Source organism: Musca autumnalis, unplaced genomic scaffold (genome assembly GCF_047663935.1).
Source record: "Musca autumnalis isolate F117 unplaced genomic scaffold, ASM4766393v1 scaffold_3, whole genome shotgun sequence".
Classification (NCBI taxonomy): domain Eukaryota; kingdom Metazoa; phylum Arthropoda; class Insecta; order Diptera; family Muscidae; genus Musca; species Musca autumnalis.
In genome coordinates, this window is record NW_027411866.1 from 247,606,802 (window position 1) to 247,626,063 (window position 19,262).

The 19,262-nt window shown below is 38.3% G+C and overlaps 1 protein-coding gene across 3 annotated transcripts in view; it reads right to left on the reverse strand.

Annotated features, from left to right (window-relative positions):
* The window catches only part of LOC141399255 (uncharacterized), a 117,149-nt gene that overhangs the window by 32,149 nt on the left and 65,738 nt on the right, over positions 1-19,262 (reverse strand). For 2 of the 3 annotated variants that reach the window (XM_073977663.1, XM_073977664.1), the window contains one exon: positions 1,198-1,535. In XM_073977663.1, the coding sequence (XP_073833764.1) occupies positions 1,198-1,485 (288 nt within the window). In that variant the 5' untranslated portion in view covers positions 1,486-1,535. Of the gene's footprint in view, positions 1-1,197; positions 1,536-18,320; positions 18,722-19,262 lie in introns of those variants that run through there. The other variant, XM_073977665.1, reaches the window with a different exon arrangement.

Genomic DNA, 19,262 nt, shown 5'->3' on the forward strand with positions numbered 1-19,262 from the left:
AAACTTCAATTCAGCCTGGCTGAATTAGGTTTTCTATAGGAAAACTTCAATTCAGCCTGGCTGAATTAGGTTTTCTATAGGAAAACTTCAATTCAGCCTGGCTGAATTAGGTTTTCTATAGGAAAACTTCAATTCAGCCTGGCTGAATTAGGTTTTCTATAGGAAAACTTCAATTCAGCCTGGCTGAATTAGGTTTTCTATAGGAAAACTTCAATTCAGCCTGGCAGAATTAGGTTTTCTATAGGAAAACTTCAATTCAGCCTGGCAGAATTAGGTTTTCTATAGGAAAACTTCAATTCAGCCTGGCTGAATTAGGTTTTCTATAGGAAAACTTCAATTCAGCCTGGCAGAATTAGGTTTTCTATAGGAAAACTTCAATTCAGCCTGGCTGAATTAGGTTTTCTATAGGAAAACTTCAATTCAGCCTGGCAGAATTAGGTTTTCTATAGGAAAACTTCAATTCAGCCTGGCTGAATTAGGTTTTCTATAGGAAAACTTCAATTCAGCCTGGCTGAATTAAGTTTTCTATAGGAAAACTTCAATTCAGCCTGGCTGAATTAGGTTTTCTATAGGAAAACTTCAATTCAGCCTGGCTGAATTAGGTTTTCTATAGGAAAACTTCAATTCAGCCTGGCTGAATTAGGTTTTCTATAGGAAAACTTCAATTCAGCCTGGCTGAATTAGGTTTTCTATAGGAAAACTTCAATTCAGCCTGGCTGAATTAGGTTTTCTATAGGAAAACTTCAATTCAGCCTGGCTGAATTAGGTTTTCTATAGGAAAACTTCAATTCAGCCTGGCTGAATTAGGTTTTCTATAGGAAAACTTCAATTCAGCCTGGCTGAATTAGGTTTTCTATAGGAAAACTTCAATTCAGCCTGGCTGAATTAGGTTTTCTATAGGAAAACTTCAATTCAGCCTGGCTGAATTAGGTTTTCTATAGGAAAACTTCAATTCAGCCTGGCTGAATTAGGTTTTCTATAGGAAAACTTCAATTCAGCCTGGCTGAATTAGGTTTTCTATAGGAAAACTTCAATTCAGCCTGGCTGAATTGGGTTTTCTATAAGAAAACTTCAATTCAGCCTGGCTGAATTTGGTTTTCTATAGGAAAACTTCAATTCAGCCAAGCTGAATGAAAGTTTTGAAATTTGGTTTTGGATTTATTTAAAAAAAAAACTGTTTGAATATTTTCCACTTACCCTCAAACCCTTTTGCTCCGCCTCACTATTGCGATCCACATTGGACACAAAAAATCCCGTATTATATTCCTTGCCACCCCTTACCGAAAACCCATAGGAAGGTGTGGCACTGGGCGTTACCAACATACGACGAGTATGTGGTCGAAATAGCCGTATAAGACGTATTCGTGTTGAGGTGGGTATTGCACACCAAGACGAGGCCGCTGTTGTGCCAGTCATCATATCACTGGACGAGCTGGTTGTGGAGCCCTGAAAGCTGCTACAATCGGTAAGTATAGATGTTGCCATATTTTTGGACACGCTGGTCGTTTTTGCACTGGTCACAAGAATGAAGGAAACTGAAAAGGAAAAGAAAAAAATTTTGTTAATAAAATTCCCGACTTCATTTCAGGAAGTAGAATGGTCTAATAGCTGCAAGAAGACAGATCCGCACCATATGAAAATGCCCTCGTATTGTTTGCTATACGAAGCCATGCCATTTTGTTGTAATTTCTATTTTTGCTTCCGTTAGCCATTATAACCTCTCCTTAATTAGCTACACATTCCTTCGAAATGTTTCTCACATTAAGCATAGCTTCATAATTGCCTTAAACAATGGCTCTCCTATACCTCATAGCTTACATCCCGAGCTAATGATGGCTACATCTGATATACCGACAAAAAATAGACCAAAAGGTGGGACAACAAAACAAACATTTACCGTCGAATGCCAGGAAGAAAACAAACGAAGTAAATCCGCAAAAAATCATGGCCAACCCATTACAGACGCTATCGATTTCATCATACCACCATCCAGCCAGGCAGCAACCCACATATAGCTGGCTTACCACCTTCCACCCAAACACCACATGAAGCGACGCGAAGTGTTATTCAATTACCCAGCTGTTGTAGGAGGAGCAGACCTCCAACGCCATAATAACGTCTGTGTCGTTGAGAAGATTATCCGATAATGGTACGTTAACCTAATCCTGCTTACTTTGCATTTGAACCAGGGCTTTCTTCCTGCATGAAATCCAGGTAGTCATCCTAACCACAGCGCTTGCAGTGCAATAAGGAAAAATAACCAAAACATTTGCCAGCTTGCCTCTTATTGCACAAGCTTCTCTATAAGCTTGATGACAAATCGTGACCTTTCCATTAAAACAACAACAGCGCCACATAATGGTATTACAATTGTGCCTGCCTCCAATGACTTTATCCAGCCGAACATTTTTGGTGTCATCCATGGAGGCCAAGTAAAAGTGAAAATAACAGCAACGGCTGCAGCTCGGCCGCACAATGAACATTCAACTTTCTCCTTTAAGCATTCATCCAGTCAGTCAGTTAGTGGCTACCATCATTTTCAGCAGCAGCAGGAACATCTTCAGATTCCTATTGGACAGAGTAGCAGAGGCAGCTGTAAATTCGATGAGTCTATGCTATGGCCACACATTAGCGGAATGAATGAACGAAATGAATGGCAAATATTATTGGCTAAAAGATTAGCTCAGGAAACGAGGGAGGAGTGCAAAGGGAGGTATAAGCTAAATAATGTTTTCCATAGGAAAACAGCAATTCATCCTGGCTGAATAGAGGTTTGCATGGGATATCCTCAAGTTGAAGTTTCCCCCCGGAAACCACTATTCAGTCAGGCTGAATTGAAGATTCCCACCGGAAACCTTTATTCAGCCAGGCTGAATTAAAGTTTCCCCCAGGAAAACTCTATTCAGCCAGGCTGAATTGAAGTTTCCCCCTGGAAACCTCTATTCAGCCAGGCTGAATTGAAGTTTCCCCCTGGAAACCTCTATTCAGCCAGGCTGAATTGAAGTTTCCCCCTGGAAACCTCTATTCAGCCAGGCTGAATTGAAGTTTCCCCCTGGAAACCTCTATTCAGCCAGGCTGAATTGAAGTTTCCCCCTGGAAACCTCTATTCAGCCAGGCTGAATTGAAGTTTCCCCCTGGAAACCTCTATTCAGCCAGGCTGAATTGAAGTTTCCCCCTGGAAACCTCTATTCAGCCAGGCTGAATTGAAGTTTCCCCCTGGAAACCTCTATTCAGCCAGGCTGAATTGAAGTTTCCCCCTGGAAACCTCTATTCAGCCAGGCTGAATTGAAGTTTCCCCCTGGAAACCTCTATTCAGCCAGGCTGAATTGAAGTTTCCCCCTGGAAACCTCTATTCAGCCAGGCTGAATTGAAGTTTCCCCCTGGAAACCTCTATTCAGCCAGGCTGAATTGAAGTTTCCCCCTGGAAACCTCTATTCAGCCAGGCTGAATTGAAGTTTCCCCCTGGAAACCTCTATTCAGCCAGGCTGAATTGAAGTTTCCCCCTGGAAACCTCTATTCAGCCAGGCTGAATTGAAGTTTCCCCCTGAAAACCTCTATTCAGCCAGGCTGAATTGAAGTTTCCCCCTGGAAACCTCCCCAGACTGGCTGAATAGAGGTTTCCAGTGGGGAACTTCAATTCATCCTGGCTGAATAGAGGTTTCCAGTGGGGAACTTCAATTCATCCTGGCTGAATAGAGGTTTCCAGGGGGAAACTTCAATTCAGCCTGGCTGAATAGAGGTTTCCATGGCAAACTTCAATTCAGCCTGGCTGAATAGAGGTTTCCAGTGGGAAACTTTAATTCAGCCTGGCTGAATAAAGGTTTCCGGTGGGAATCTTCAATTCAGCCTGACTGAATAGTGGTTTCCGGGGGGAAACTTCAATTCAGCCTGGCTGAATAGAGGCTTCCAGGGGGAAACTTCAATTCAGCCTGGCTGAATAGAGGTTTTCCTGTGGGAAACTTCAATTCAGCCCGGCTGAATAGAGGTTTCCATGGGGAAACTTTCATTCAGCCTGGCTGAATAGAGGTTTCCAGGGGGAAGCTTGAATTCAGCCTGGCTGAATAGAGGTTTCCAAGGGGGAAGCTTCAATTCAGCCTGGCTGAATAGAGGTTTCCAAGGGGGAAGCTTCAATTCAGCTTGGCTGAATAGAGGTTTCCACGGGAAAACTTCAATTCAGCCTGGCTGAATAGAGGTTTCCAGGGGGAAACTTCAATTCAGCCTGGCTGAATAGAGGTTTCCAGGAGGAAACTTCAATTCAGCCTGGCTGAATAGAGGTTTCCAGGAGGAAACTTCAATTCAGCCTGGCTGAATAGAGGTTTCCAGGGGGAAACTTCAATTCAGCCTGGCTGAATAGAGGTTTCCGGGGGGAAACTTCAATTCATCCTGGCTGAATAGAGGTTTCCAGGGTGAAACTTCAATTCATTCATTGTTTAGAAGCCAAAGTCTTCATTTCCCATTTTAACCACACTCAACATACGTCTTCATTTTCATTCGCACTTACCACATGTGCTAATGTCTCAAATGTCTGTCGCTTTTTTGTTTTTGGTTTATTTTGCCATAATTGCGGTTTACCACTGGCACCCGGTCTGATTGAGCTCAAAATCTTACCAAAATCGAACAAGTGTTGAAATTGGCATCTTCGAAAGACAGACAGACATAGAGACATGGGAGACAGACAGACATTTATGCAGACTTTGTGAATGAAGGAAAACATTTGTTATTTTATTAACAGAAAGTTAATAATAACAAAAACAACAAGAAAGAAAATTGCAAATAAGAAAATACTGCAGCGGCAGTCGTCGTGGCTCGAACAAAAGATGTGCACATTTCTGTCAAAACAAATTTATCAAATTGGAAATTGCAACAATAATAGCATAACATCAAAACTAACGACGAACTCAGTGACTCCCCATGGAAGTGAAGTGAAGAAAACAAAAAAAGAAGGCAAACAAAACAAAAAAAACGAAGCACAACACAACAATGATAGTCACGTAACCTATGTCAAATGACATTGAAATGGAAAATGATCATCTTTCATTTTCATTTTTTTTTCGTACATATTTACAATCAAAAGCTACAAACTACAACAAAGTTTGGCTTTGTTAGTGTTGTAATGGTGATACTTGTCACTGTAAACTCCTGTGGCGGAACGACACTTGCCGAGTGACATCTCTTATTTCAGCTGCAAAAGATCATTGTAAAGCAGAAGAAGAAGAAGAAGAAATATCTGTTCGGGAGAAATTTATTTATTGCAACCAACCGCACACACACACCTTGATACCCACACCTGATGAACCCTCTTTTAATGTGTGATTACAGTTATAGGAAATCATGTGCATCCAATGCAACGACGAGGAGGATCAGCAATGTTCCCATGATATTTGATTTCGCGTTTTTTCTTCTTTTCTTTCATTTGCGAAAAAAGGGAAATTTTATTTGCCAAAGAAAAAATGATAGGATTTTTTGGTAAAACACCTGGCAATGCAGAGGGGAAATCGAATAATGGCTAATTTATTTGAATTGATAATACCAGCAGGTCGGTCCTAGGTTAATTTTGTGGTTAGGCGTAATTGTGGGAATCATAAACTAAAATTAATAATTTAAGAAGGAGTATATTTATATATGGGTATCACAGGGGCGCAATGATAATCATACCCGTCTTTTACGTAGGCATTGGAAATTTAGATTCCATGGAAACACGTATTTTGAAAGTTTACCTCGGGTGGTACTCGAGAATAATTCCAGAATATTTATACCCTCAGCCTTTAAGCTAATGAGGGTAAATACGCTTTGGTACGACCAAAAAAATGTGCCTCGTCGAAATAATGGGTTTAGACCCAATGTATGTTTCGACGAACTCTGTTTCAGACAATTTGGAGCCAATTGAGCAATGTCCGTCTGTCTGTCTGGCTGATCCGTCCGTCTGTTTGACATTCGTAATATTCCTTCGAATACCTCCCATACAAAATTCGTGACGGTTAAGAGCTCCTCTAGGATCATTTTGAAATTTTTTCAGCAGGTTGTTCTTGTGGCCCCCTTTTCGGGGCCAAGTCCATACTTCCTGAGATAATGGTCTAAAAGCTCCGAGAAACCTTAAATGGCAAACCCGCATGATAACACTCGCAGGGAGTTTATGACTGGTCCGAACTTTGCTCTTCGTATTATTTCATCCAGTCATGTATCAGGTTGGAATATGGAATATTATATCGGTCCCGGCTTTCGGGTACTTCACACAAAAAAAAAAAAAAAAACAAGTGAGAACCCCCCATACCATTGCTATCGAAAACGATATCGTTTTCGAATGTTTCTCGAGAGTTTTGCGGATATTTTGTTCGAGAACGACACACGAGAATGAATTAAAAACGATTCACTCGTCGCTCAGTTTGTGGCAGGAAATCCTTCGATTTCGAATATCGTTAATAATATTATTAGCGAATGATTGACGATAGTTTTACGATAGTGGCGAAAAACATTTTTTGTGGAGTTTCTTGATGTTTCTGTTATGTACCTTTTCCGTTTTTATTTCTTTATGTTTGCGACGCGATATTTAACTGTTGATAAACATTGTTGTCTTGTGTTTGGCAACCTACCCATATGTTGTCTTTATCAACACTTATTGTCTATATTATACGTAGCATTTATATCGAAATTATTTGAAAAAAGCAAATGGGAATTTTTTACAAACAACGTAAATTTTTTTTTTGAAACAAAAAAATTTTCAAAGTAAAAAATGTTTCTCGAAACAATTTTTCTTGTGAAGAAAAAACATTCGCCAAATGTTCGAAAACGATATCGTTTTTAAACTTTTGACGAACAAAAGAACAACGTGCTTGTGTACACCCGAAAAACAATTGCCAATTCTTCGAATGTGATATCGTTTTCGAAAGTTGTGTCGAACATTCGAATAATATCCGCAATTGGTATGAGGGGAAAAGGCTATAGTCCGTACGGGGCCGACTATGTGATACCCTACACCACTACCTCTGTGCATAATCTTTTCACTCGAAAACATTTATTTTAGGGAGATACGAAAGTTTTCGCCTATCTGGCTTTTATACCAAATGACTTAAGGCGAACTGAACCAAAATAATTAATATTTATTGTTATATTTGACTACTATCGACATCACCAACATCAATAGGCTTCTATCTCTGTGAGAAGATTTCGTGATGATCCGATCAAAATTCCGACCTGTAGTGTGATTGCAGAAAAGTGAAAAAAATTGATACATTAACGACTATTGCTATATCTCTATTATTTGACTACCTACGCCAACCTACTTTGCATAATTTTAAAGATGGGGTTTTCTACTTTCTTAGTCAGGTGTTGTTTAGAAGGTCCCCTAATCAAAGGTGTGCTATCGGTCAATATTATTAAAATCGCAAAAATTAAAAGTTGGGTTCTATTATCGACTATTGCGATATCTTCGTTGTTTGACCACCTACGACAACCTACGTTACATCTTTGTAAAGGTGATATTTTCTACTTTCATTGCCATGTTTTGCCTTTTATAGACGCTGAGATATTTGCTTTGGAAAAAATGTTGACTTTTTCTCCAAATAATTTTTTGCTCATTCTGGCCCCTAAATATTATCCGACCATCACCAAAATCAATAAGCTTCTTCCTCTGTGAGACCTCCATTAACCCTCGTGACGATCCGATCAAAATTGCGACCTGTAGCGTGATTCCCAAAAAAATGGAAAAATGGGATGTATTACCGACTATTGCGATATCTCCGTTAGTTGGTCACCTACGCCGACCTAGTTTGCATCATTGTAAAGAAGTGGTCTTCTACTTTCATAGTCAGGATTTGCTTTTGGAAAGTCCCCAACCAAAGCTGTGATATTCGTCATTATAATTAAATTGCAAAAATTAAAAGTTGGGTTTTATTTGCGGTTATAGTGATATCTTCGTTGTTTGATCACCTACAAGAACCTGTTCTACATCATTAGAAAGGTGATATTTTCTACTTTCATTGGTATACCTCATATAGATGCTGAGATATTCGCTTTGGAAAAAAACGTTGTCTTTTTATCCACATAAGTTTTTTTGCCCATTCCGACTACTAAATATTATCCGACGATCTCCAAAATCAATAGGCTTCTTCCCCTCCGGGACCCCCATCAACGTCCAAAATTTCGTGATGATCCGATCAAAATTGCGACCTGTAGCGTGATTACAAGGTTTAGATGGACAGACGGACGGACACACATAGCCAGATCGACTCAGCTCGTCGAGACATTCATTTTGGTATATATAAGTATGGGTCTACGACCATTATTTCGATGCGTTACAAACTTTTTGGCCAAAAACCAACTTATAATACCCTCCCCACATAGTGGTGTAGGGTATAAACACACAGATTACCAGCTCATCTCGGATCGTTTTGCATTTTTTGCAACAAGTTCTTCTTGCACGACGGCGCATTTTGTTTCGGGGCAAGTCCATACTTACTGGGATAATGACCCAAAAGCTCCAAAAAAAGCTTGCCGGCGCCAACTAAACTGGGTAATACGTAAAATAACCCTCAAAAGGAGATGTTATAACGATTTGGTCCAAACGTTCTACATGGTATTATTATACCCTCAGCATTTATGCTAACGAGCAAAATGTGCCAAGTATGTTTGGACGAAATCCGTTTCAGAGTCGATTGAGCAATGTCCGCCGTCTGTCTGTCTGTCTGGCTGGCTGGAGCGCACGATAACTCTCGAACGGATCAACCGATTCGGTCCAAAATTTGGCTTTCTTTATATTTTGTCCAAACTTAGTTTGGAACTTCCGGTATCTCCTCCACAAAAGTGGGAAAATGTTCGGAAAATGTTTGCGCACGATAACTCTTGAACATCGTGAAATTTCTATCATACTTAGATGAGGTTCCAATACATATAGACTCAATCGGTCCACTCCTTCGGGTACCTCCCACACAAAATTTCGGAAAAGTTCAGCTCAGGATCTGCTCACGAATCACTTTGATTTTTGCTGAATCAACTTGCATTCGCTGCCCCAATTACGACGGTAAAAGCTTTTTCAGGGGCAAGGCAATACTTCTTGAGAAAACCGCCCGAAAGGTGTAACAAACCCCTATGGCACCATATCTGGTGGCTGGATAGTAGAGTTGTGCCAAAGGAACTATATGGAACTATCTCGTTCACTTCGCAGTTCCAATGGCCCACAGTTTTTCTTTGAACAAACTGCGTATACTTAACAGCACGATGTTACTCATACGTTTTGGAACTAGTACAAGGAACTAGGAACTAGATTACCCAACTCTACTGGATAGCATGACGTAGGGGATGAACGATATCAAGGAACGGTCCTGACCGGCTTTAACATGGCAAAGTCCAGGATTTATCTTGGCCCCTCTCAAATCTCAAGTGGTCACGGACCTCCCCGTGGTGTCACCTGGGGTAGCTGCCTTTAACACCCGTTAAAGGTAGTGAACTAAAATGTGCCGCTCGTTCACCCATAAGAACGTAAAAAACTTAAGTTTGGGCGAAAGAAAATAGAAACAAATCCCTCTAAAGTTGACGAATCCCGCAAACGTTTTAAGGACCATGATCTGCCAAACTGCACCTGGAATATTCGCACTCTTTATAGAGAAGTTGCAGTCTTCGCATTGGCAGACGTACTTGAAAAGTACAAGGCCGACATTACTGCCATACAGGAAATACGATGGATTGGGAAAATCGTCTCAACAACACCTAACACAACTATTTTATAGCTGCCATGACACAAAGCATGCATTTGGCTGCGGATTTGTAGTTGGTCGGACGTTAAAACATATGGTCTCCAGCTTCACCCCAGTGAATGAAAGACTCGCTGCAATTCGATTAAATTCAAAATTCTTCAACATCAGCTTTATTTGCGCTTAGAAGAAACATATGACCTGTTGCCCTGCCCATGACATTAAAATTATTCCAGGCGATTTTAATGCCAAAATTGGAAAGGAGAATATCTTTGGCCCAACGGTCGGGTAATTCAGTCTCCACAGTGAAACATCTGACAATGGTATAAGGCTGATAGACTTTGCAGCTGCAAAAAACATGGTAGTTAGCAGTACCCGATTTAATCATCTCGATATTAATAAGGACACCTGGCTGTCTCCAGATCAGAAAACAAGAAATCAAATTGATCACGTTGTGATAGATGGGAGACATGCATCGAGCGTGTTGGATGTACGATCGTTTCGAGGTGCAAACATAGACTCGGACCACTACCATGTTGCAACAAAGGTACATACCAGATTAAACGTAGCAAACAAAGTACGAACACACATAACACGGAAGTTGGACATCGGTAAACTGCAATCGCAACAGATAGCCACCGCATATTCCACTCAACTGGCCCAATTGCTTAATCAAAGCCCTCCTCGTCCCGATAACATATCAGGACAATGGCAAAACATTGCCCACTATATGCAAACAGCGACAAAATCGGTACTTGGATACCAGAGACCTCCACCAAGGAATCCATGGTATGACCAAAAGTGTCGTGCTGCTACCGAAGAGAAAAATGCGGCATATAGGGTTACTCTACAATCAGTAACACCGCGTAGCGCACGAGAGAGGTATCGGGAGAAAAGAGAAACGTATTTTCCGCAGGAAAAAGAGAGAGTTGGAAAAGCGGGAGTGTGAACAATCTAGATGTACAGGAGCCAGAATGAAGTCCGAAAGTTCTACCAAAAAGTGAAACATCAAACTGATGACTTTGGTTCAGGTACATCCTCCTGTAGAGACCTGCAAGGTAATTTGGTAACTGATACAGATAGTGTGCTCAGGATATGAAAAGAACATTTTTCCAAACTGTTGGTATCCAATAGTAGCGAAGACGATGAAGATACCACAGATCCAATCCCAGAAGATGGTGCTGAATGTATACCCCCAGCCAAGAAGGGGTAACGTCAGCAATGAACCGATTAAAGAATAATAAGGCAGCAGGTGCCGATGGTTTACCAGCCGAGCTGTTCAAAACCGGAGGCGTCAAGCTGATAAGGTGTATGCATCAGCTAGTTAGCACCATCTGGCAGGAAGAACGAGTACCAGACGATTGGAACCTGAGTATCCTGTGTTCCGTCCACAAGAAAAGAGACAAAACTGTATGCTCTAACTATAGAGAGAATACTTATCTGTCTATTGCCTACAAGATGGTGTCAGGGATATTATGCGAACGACTTAAGCCTATGGTCAATGAAATAATTGGACCATACCAATTCGGCTTTAGACCTGGCAAATGCACCATTGCCACATATTTACACTGCAGCAAATTCTAGAGATGACCCAAGAGATGAAGATCGACACCTACCACTTTTTGTCGATTATAAAGCAGCCTTCGACAGCCCCCTACTTGCAAAGGTAGATAAACGTATCGAGGTGCAACGATTACGTTGGCTAGGCCATATCATAAGAATGAGCGATTAAAGACGTACAAAAATGGGTCACATGGCGGTACACGCAGAACTGGCAGGCCAAGGCTTCGAGGGAGCAAACCTAGCGGAAAAAGAGATGGAAATACGCGGTATTCCAAAAGCGAACAGAGAAAAATGGAAAAAGTGTTCTGTAATGGGCCAGCTAAGTAAGTAAGTAATACACAATGGAGAATCCTGTAAACGTTCCAAAATAATATTCTCCGAATTGTTTCGGGCAGCATCAACATGGCAAATGTCATTCATGATGGGATCAGGATACTGTCAGTCAGGTAACATAACATATCAATGTAAGGTAGTTAAGATATGTTCCTCTTTAATCAAAAATGTTCTATATAGGTCCACGTAGTAGGCTTTAAACCTGCACAATATCGAAAATCTGTCAATGACTTTATATGGCAGCTATTCCTTCTTCTTCTTCTTTATTGCTTATTCGATTTTCGAATGTTAGCGATCATATTACAATTGTCAAAAAAATTACATATTTATGTTTTTTATAAATTATTAACAAAATAGGAAAATATATCTCTATTTCTCGCTATGCTTATTAGATTTTCGGCGTTCTGGAATTCTGTCCATTGTTGGATATTTTGAATCCATGACATCTCTTTTTTGACATCTCTATTCCTAAACGTAGGCAAATATAGGCAATCTTCCAACTTGACCAGTAGACAACAAAAGACGCACATGTGGGACATTTTAGGGTCATATCTTAGTTGGGTTGAGTGCTAGATTGATAAAAATGCTAACGCCATATTAGCAAAAGCACAGAATATTTGCAGCTTTGCCTGCTAAAATTTCTTCGAAATATGTTTAGCAACAATGAACAACGGCAACATGTAGCAACAAATTTTACAAAAATAATAGGTGTGTCTTTTTACTTACTAAATGTTGCTTTGTTCAGCAACTTTTCCTTTATACAACTGTCAAAATCTGCAACATTAGTAATAATTGTTACTAATAATCACGTAAAAAGACACAGCTATTGCTAGCGATGCTGAAGCTATTTGATATTGTTGCTATAATAAACACGTAAAAAAGTATCAGTCGGCTTTGCCGACAGAGATATACCCTCAGCCTGTGAATATTGAAACAATTTTTTCCCCCAAAAAACGTATTTATTTAGGAGGTTTTAAAAATTTTGGGCGTTTGAACCGACAAAGATGTTGATTAGGATTAAAGATCAAAAGTTTTGCGGAGGAGATACTAAAAGGAATATATCGACATTGACTATTATGGAAGTGGATCTCCAGCCACTACATATGGTGCCTATGGGGTTTTTACACCCTTCGGGCTGTTTTCTCAAGAATTATAGACTTGCCCATGAAAAAAACTGTTACCATCGTAATTGAGGCAGCTAATGCAAGTTGCTTCAACAAAAATAAAAGTGATTCAATATCAGGTCTTAAAGTGAACTTATCCGAAATTTTGTGTGGGAGGTACCGGATGGAGTAGACAAATATAGTCCATATTTGAACCTGATCTATATCTGGTAGATATATTATCGTCCAAACACACTTGGGGTCTACAACCATTATTTCGATGAGGCACATTTTCATCGTATCAAAGTATATATATCCTTTTTAGCCTAAAGGCTGAGGGTATAAAAAATTCTTTAAAAAATCCACGTTTGGTGGTCTGATGTTGGATGAAAAAATTCTTTAAAAAATCCACGTTTGGTGGTCTGATGTTGGATGAAAAAAATTCTTTAAAAAATCCACGTTTGGTGGTCTGATGTTGGATGAAAAAAATTCTTTAAAAAATCCACGTTTGGTGGTCTGATGTTGGATGAAAAAAATTCTTTAAAAAATCCACGTTTGGTGGTCTGATGTTGGATGAAAAAAATTCTTTAAAAAATCCACGTTTGGTGGTCTGATGTTGGATGAAAAAAATTCTATAAAAAATCCACGTTTGGTGGTCTGATGTTGGATGAACAAAATTCTTTAAAAAATCCACGTTTGGTGGTCTGATGTTGGATGAAAAAAATTCTTTAAAAAATCCACGTTTGGTGGTCTGATGTTGGATGAAACAAATTCTTTAAAAAATCCACGTTTGGTGGTCTGATGTTGGATGAAACAAATTCTTTAAAAAATCCACGTTTGGTGGTCTGATGTTGGATGAAAAAAATTCTTTAAAAAATCCACGTTTGGTGGTCTGATGTTGGATGAAAAAAATTCTTTAAAAAATCCACGTTTGGTGGTCTGATGTTGGATGAAAAAAATTCTTTAAAAAATCCACGTTTGGTGGTCTGATGTTGGATGAAAAAAATTCTTTAAAAAATCCACGTTTGGTGGTCTGATGTTGGATGAAAAAAATTCTTTAAAAAATCCACGTTTGGTGGTCTGATGTTGGATGAAAAAAATTCTTTAAAAAATCCACGTTTGGTGGTCTGATGTTGGATGAAAAAAATTCTTTAAAAAATCCACGTTTGGTGGTCTGATGTTGGATGAAAAAAATTCTTTAAAAAATCCACGTTTGGTGGTCTGATGTTGGATGAAACAAATTCTTTAAAAAATACACGTTTGGTGGTATGATGTTGGATGGAAAAAATTCTTTAAAAAATCCAGGTTTGGTGGTCTGATGTTGGATGAAAAAAATTCTTTAAAAAATCCACGTTTGGTGGTCTGATGTTGGATGAAAAAAATTCTTTAAAAAATCCACGTTTGGTGGTCTGATGTTGGATGAAAAAAATTCTTTAAAAAATCCACGTTTGGTGGTCTGATGTTGGATGAAAAAAATTCTTTAAAAAATCCACGTTTGGTGGTCTGATGTTGGATGAAAAAAATTCTTTAAAAAATCCACGTTTGGTGGTCTGATGTTGGATGAAAAAAATTATTTAAAAAATCCACGTTTGGTGGTCTGATGTTGGATGAAAAAAATTCTTTAAAAAATCCACGTTTGGTGGTCTGATGTTGGATGAAAAAAATTCTTTAAAAAATCCACGTTTGGTGGTCTGATGTTGGATGAAAAAAATTCTTTAAAAAATCCACGTTTGATGGTCTGATGTTGGATGAAAAAAAATCTTTAAAAAATCCACGTTTGGTGGTCTGATGTTGGATGGAAAAATTTTTTAAGAAACCCACGTTTGGTGGTCTGATGTTGGATGAAAAAATCTTTAAAAAATCCACGTTTGGTGGTCTGATGTTGGATGAAAAAATCTTTAAAAAATCCACGTTTGATGGTCTGATGTTGGATGGAAAATTTTTTTAAGAAATCCACGTTTGGTGGTCTGATGTTGGATAAAAAATTCTTTAAAAAATCCACGTCTGGTGGTCTGATGTTCGAAGAAAAAATTAAAAAAAATACACGTTTATTGGTCTGATGTTGGATAAAAATATCTTTAAAAAATCCACGTTTGGTGGTCTGATGTTGGATACAAAAATTCTTTAAAAATCCACGTATGGTGGTCTGATGTTGGATGAAAAAAATCTTTAAAAATCCACGTATGGTGGTCTGATGTTGGATGAAAAAAATCTTTAAAAAATCCACGTTTGGTGGTCTGATGTTGGATGAAAAAACTTCTTTAAAAAATCCACGTTTAGTGGTCTGATGTTGGATAAAATAATTCTTTAAAAAATCCACGTTTAGTGGTCTGATGTTGGATAAAATAATTCTTTAAAAACTCCACGTTTAGTGGCCTGATGTTGGATGAAAAAAATTCTTTTAAAAATCCACGTTTGGTGGTCTGATGTTGGATGAAAAAAATTCTTTAAAAAATCCACGTTTGGTGGTCTGATGTTGGATGAAAAAAATTCTTTAAAAAATCCACGTTTGGTGGTCTGATGTTGGATGAAAAAAATTCTTTAAAAAATCCACGTTTGGTGGTCTGATGTTGGATGAAAAAAATTCTTTAAAAAATCCACGTTTGGTGGTCTGATGTTGGATGAAAAAAATTCTTTAAAAAATCCACGTTTGGTGGTCTGATGTTGGATGAAAAAAATTCTTTTAAAAATCCACGTTTGGTGGTCTGATGTTGGATGAAAAAAATTCTTTAAAAAATCCACGTTTGGTGGTCTGATGTTGGATGAAAAAAATTCTTTTAAAAATCCACGTTTGGTGGTCTGATGTTGGATGAAAAAAATTCTTTAAAAAATCCACGTTTGGTGGTCTGTTGTGGATGAAAAAAATTCTTTTAAAAATCCACGTTTGGTGGTCTGATGTTGGATGAAAAAAATTCTTTTAAAAATCCATGTTTGGTGGTCTGATGTTGGATGAAAAAAATTCTTTAAAAAATCCACGTTTGGTGGTCTGATGTTGGATGAAAAAAATTCTTTTAAAAATCCACGTTTGGTGGTCTGATGTTGGATGAAAAAATTCTTTAAAAAATCCACGTTGATGGTCTGATGTTGGATGAAAAAAATTCTTTAAAAAATCCACGTTTGTGGTCTGATGTTGGATGAAAAAAATTCTTTTAAAAATCCACGTTTGTGGTCTGATGTTGGATGAAAAAAATTCTTTAAAAAATCCACGTTTGGTGGTCTGATGTCGGATGAAAAAAATTCTTTAAAAAATCCACGTTTGGTGGTCTGATGTTGGATGAAAAAAATTCTTTAAAAAACCCACGTTTGGTGGTCTGATGTTGGATGAAAAAAGTTCTTTAAAAATCCACGTTAGGTGGTCTGATGTTGGATGAAAAAATTCTTTAGAAAATCCATTTTTGGTGGTCTGATGAAAAAAATTCTTTAAAAAATCCACTTTTGGTGGTCTGGCGAAAAAATTCTTTAAAAGATCCAGGTTTGGTGGTCTGATGTTGGATGAAGTATTTTTTTTTTTTAAATTCACGTTTGTTGGTCTGATGTTCGATGAAACAATTCTTTAAAAAATTCACTTTTGGTGGTCTATTGTTGGATGAAAAAAATATTTAAAAAATCCACGTTTCGTGGTCTGAAACTTTTATGTATTAAAAACTACTTTATCAGCGTTCACAATCACCCAAATTTATGTTTTTCAACTGTTCAAAAACTTGAAAATTTTTCCCAATTTTAACACAGTGCAACAAGAAAAGTAAAGAACATAGAACATTGCTATTTTGGATACTGAGCTAGAATTGTGAGCACTTTAACCTTGTCAATACAGATTATTAAAAAAAATGGTTTTGATTTTCCAATTAAGCACCGTTTTTTCGGATTTTAACCCTACGTATTTTCTTCCACAGTATTTAATCCAAGGGTCATAGACGCACAGGCATTAACGCCGAGATAGGATAGCAAAGAAAAGCATATCAATACGGCATTGGTGTAGTCCAAAAACATTGTTGGTTAATTATACCCTCAGCCTTTAGGCTAAGGAGGGTATATACACTTTGATACGATGAAAATGTGCCTCATCGAAATAATGGTTTTAGACCCCAAGTATGTTTGGACGAAATGTGTTTCAGACAATTTGGAGTCGATCTAGCCATGTCCGTCCGTCTGTCTGCCTGTCTGTCCTGCTGGCTGGAGCGCACGATAACTCTCGAACCGATGAACCGATTCGGTTCAAATTTTGGCTTTCGTAATATTTTGCCCAAACTTAGTTTAAGTTCGAAGATGGGCTATATCGGTCCACTCCTTCCGGTACCTCCCCCACAAAAGTTCGAAAAAGCTCGGAAAATTTGTGCGCACGATAACTCTTTAAGGGGGTAATCGATTTGGTTCATACTTTGCTCATCGTCTAGTATGTACCAGACCTAGATGAGGTTCCAATATGGACTCAATAGGTCTGCTCCATCGGGTACCTCCCACAAAAAATTTCGGATAAGTTCAGTTTAAGACCTGCTCTCGAATCGCTTTGGTTTTTGTTTTAGCAACTTGTATTCACTGCCCCCCATACGACGGTAGAAGTTTCAGCAGGGGCAAGTTCAAACTTCCTGAGAAAGTAGCTTGAAAGTTTCACAAAACCCCTATGACACCGTGTGGGGTGGTTGGAGTGCAAGATAACTCTCCAACGGATCTGCTGATTGGGTCCAAATTTTGGCCTTAGTAATATTTTGTCCAAACATAGTTTAAGTTCGAAGATAAGCCATATCGGTCCACTCCTTCAGGTACCTCCCCCACAAAATTTCAAAAATGTTCGGAAAATTATTCGTACGGTAACTTTTGAAGGGAGTGGCCAAATTGGTCCATACTTAACACATCTTAATATATTTACGAGATATAGATCAGGTCCAAATATGGACTATATTTCTCCACTTCATCCAGTACCTCCCAAACAAAATTTCTGATAAGTTCACTTTTAGACCTGCTATCGAATCACTTTTATTTTTGTTGAAGCAACTTGCATTCGCTGCCTCAATTATGATGGTAAAAGTTTTTTCAGGGGCAAAACCACACTTCTTAAGCAGACAGCCCAAGGAGAGTAAAACCCCCCTATGGCAACGTATGTAGTGGCTGGAGATCGACTTCCATAATGGTCAATGTCGATCCATTCTTTTAAGTAATTCCCCCGCAAAACTTCTGCTCTTTAATCTAATCAACATATTTGTCGGTTCATGCGTTCAAAATTTTTAAAACCCTCTAAATACCTACGTTTTATGGGAAAAAATTGTTTCAATATTCACAGGCTGAGGGTATATCTCTGTCGGCCAAGCCGACTGATACTTTTTTTACTTGTTTATATAGAAAAGTTAAATTTAAAAGTTCGGTGAACCACCTAAGATTCTTTGAGGTAACTGTTCACGGTTCGATGAAATTTTAAACCATAAAAGGCGATATTCTTAAAAAAACACCACACATTTGGTGAACTACTTACATACATAAACAAAAATTTCGGAAGTTAGCTTGAATTTTGCAAATTTGCAATATAGCAAAAATTGCTTGTATCTTTTTAACAATATCCTACATATAACAATTGTTATAGTTTTTATTGCTGTTATTATATTCACTATTACTTTGGTCATTATTATTTTTTTTAACTTACTGCCGGTTTCATTTCCAGCGAATGAATGAACATTGTTAGTACTTTTGTTTATTTTTTCGTCAGGTATTGTTATGCTTAAATCAACAACATTAATTGTTTTAATGTTTTTTGTTTCTGTTTATTTTCCTCTTTTTCTGTTGGCAAATTTGTAATTTGTCTATTTAAAAGTACAACTCCACTGATGGTGATGCCGATGATGATGAAAATCGCCACTACTGCCAAATGTTTGCCAGTTATGTGTGTAATGTGTGTTGTAGGTTAAACCTCGGGCAGCTAGAGCCGCAGCACATGCCTTTTAAATTAAATGTAATGTTTGTTATTTTTTGTTTGTTTGTTCATAGGTAATTTTGTTCGTTCATAGGTAATTTAATAAATAAAATACTGTTCCGACATTAACTCAACTACTGATGTAACATTTCATCTGAATAGGTTGAGTTTTGTTGGTTAGATGTGTTTTGATATAAATAATTGCCATCACGTGTTATTTATTGCGAAGAAAATATTACGGTACTCAGCTATGAAATTAAAGAAAAGTACGTACAGCCAAGCTAAATTGATGTTTTACCTATGGAAACCTCTATTCAACCAAGCTGAATTGATGTTTTAACTATGGAAACCTCTACTCAGCAAGGCTGAATTGAAGTTTACCTATGGAAACCTCTATTGAGCCACTGAATTGAAGTTTACGTATGCAAACATCTATTCAGCCAGGCTGAATAGATGATTTCCTATGGAAACCTCTATGCAGCCAGACTGAATTGAAGTTTACCTATGGAAACCTCTATTCAGGCAGGCTGAATTGAAGTTTACCTATGGAAACCTCTATTCAGGCAGGCTGAATTGAAGTTTACCTATGGAAACCTCTATTCAGCCAGGCTGAATTGAAGTTTACCTATGGAAACCTCTATTCAGCCAGGCTGAATTGAAGTTTACCTATGGAAA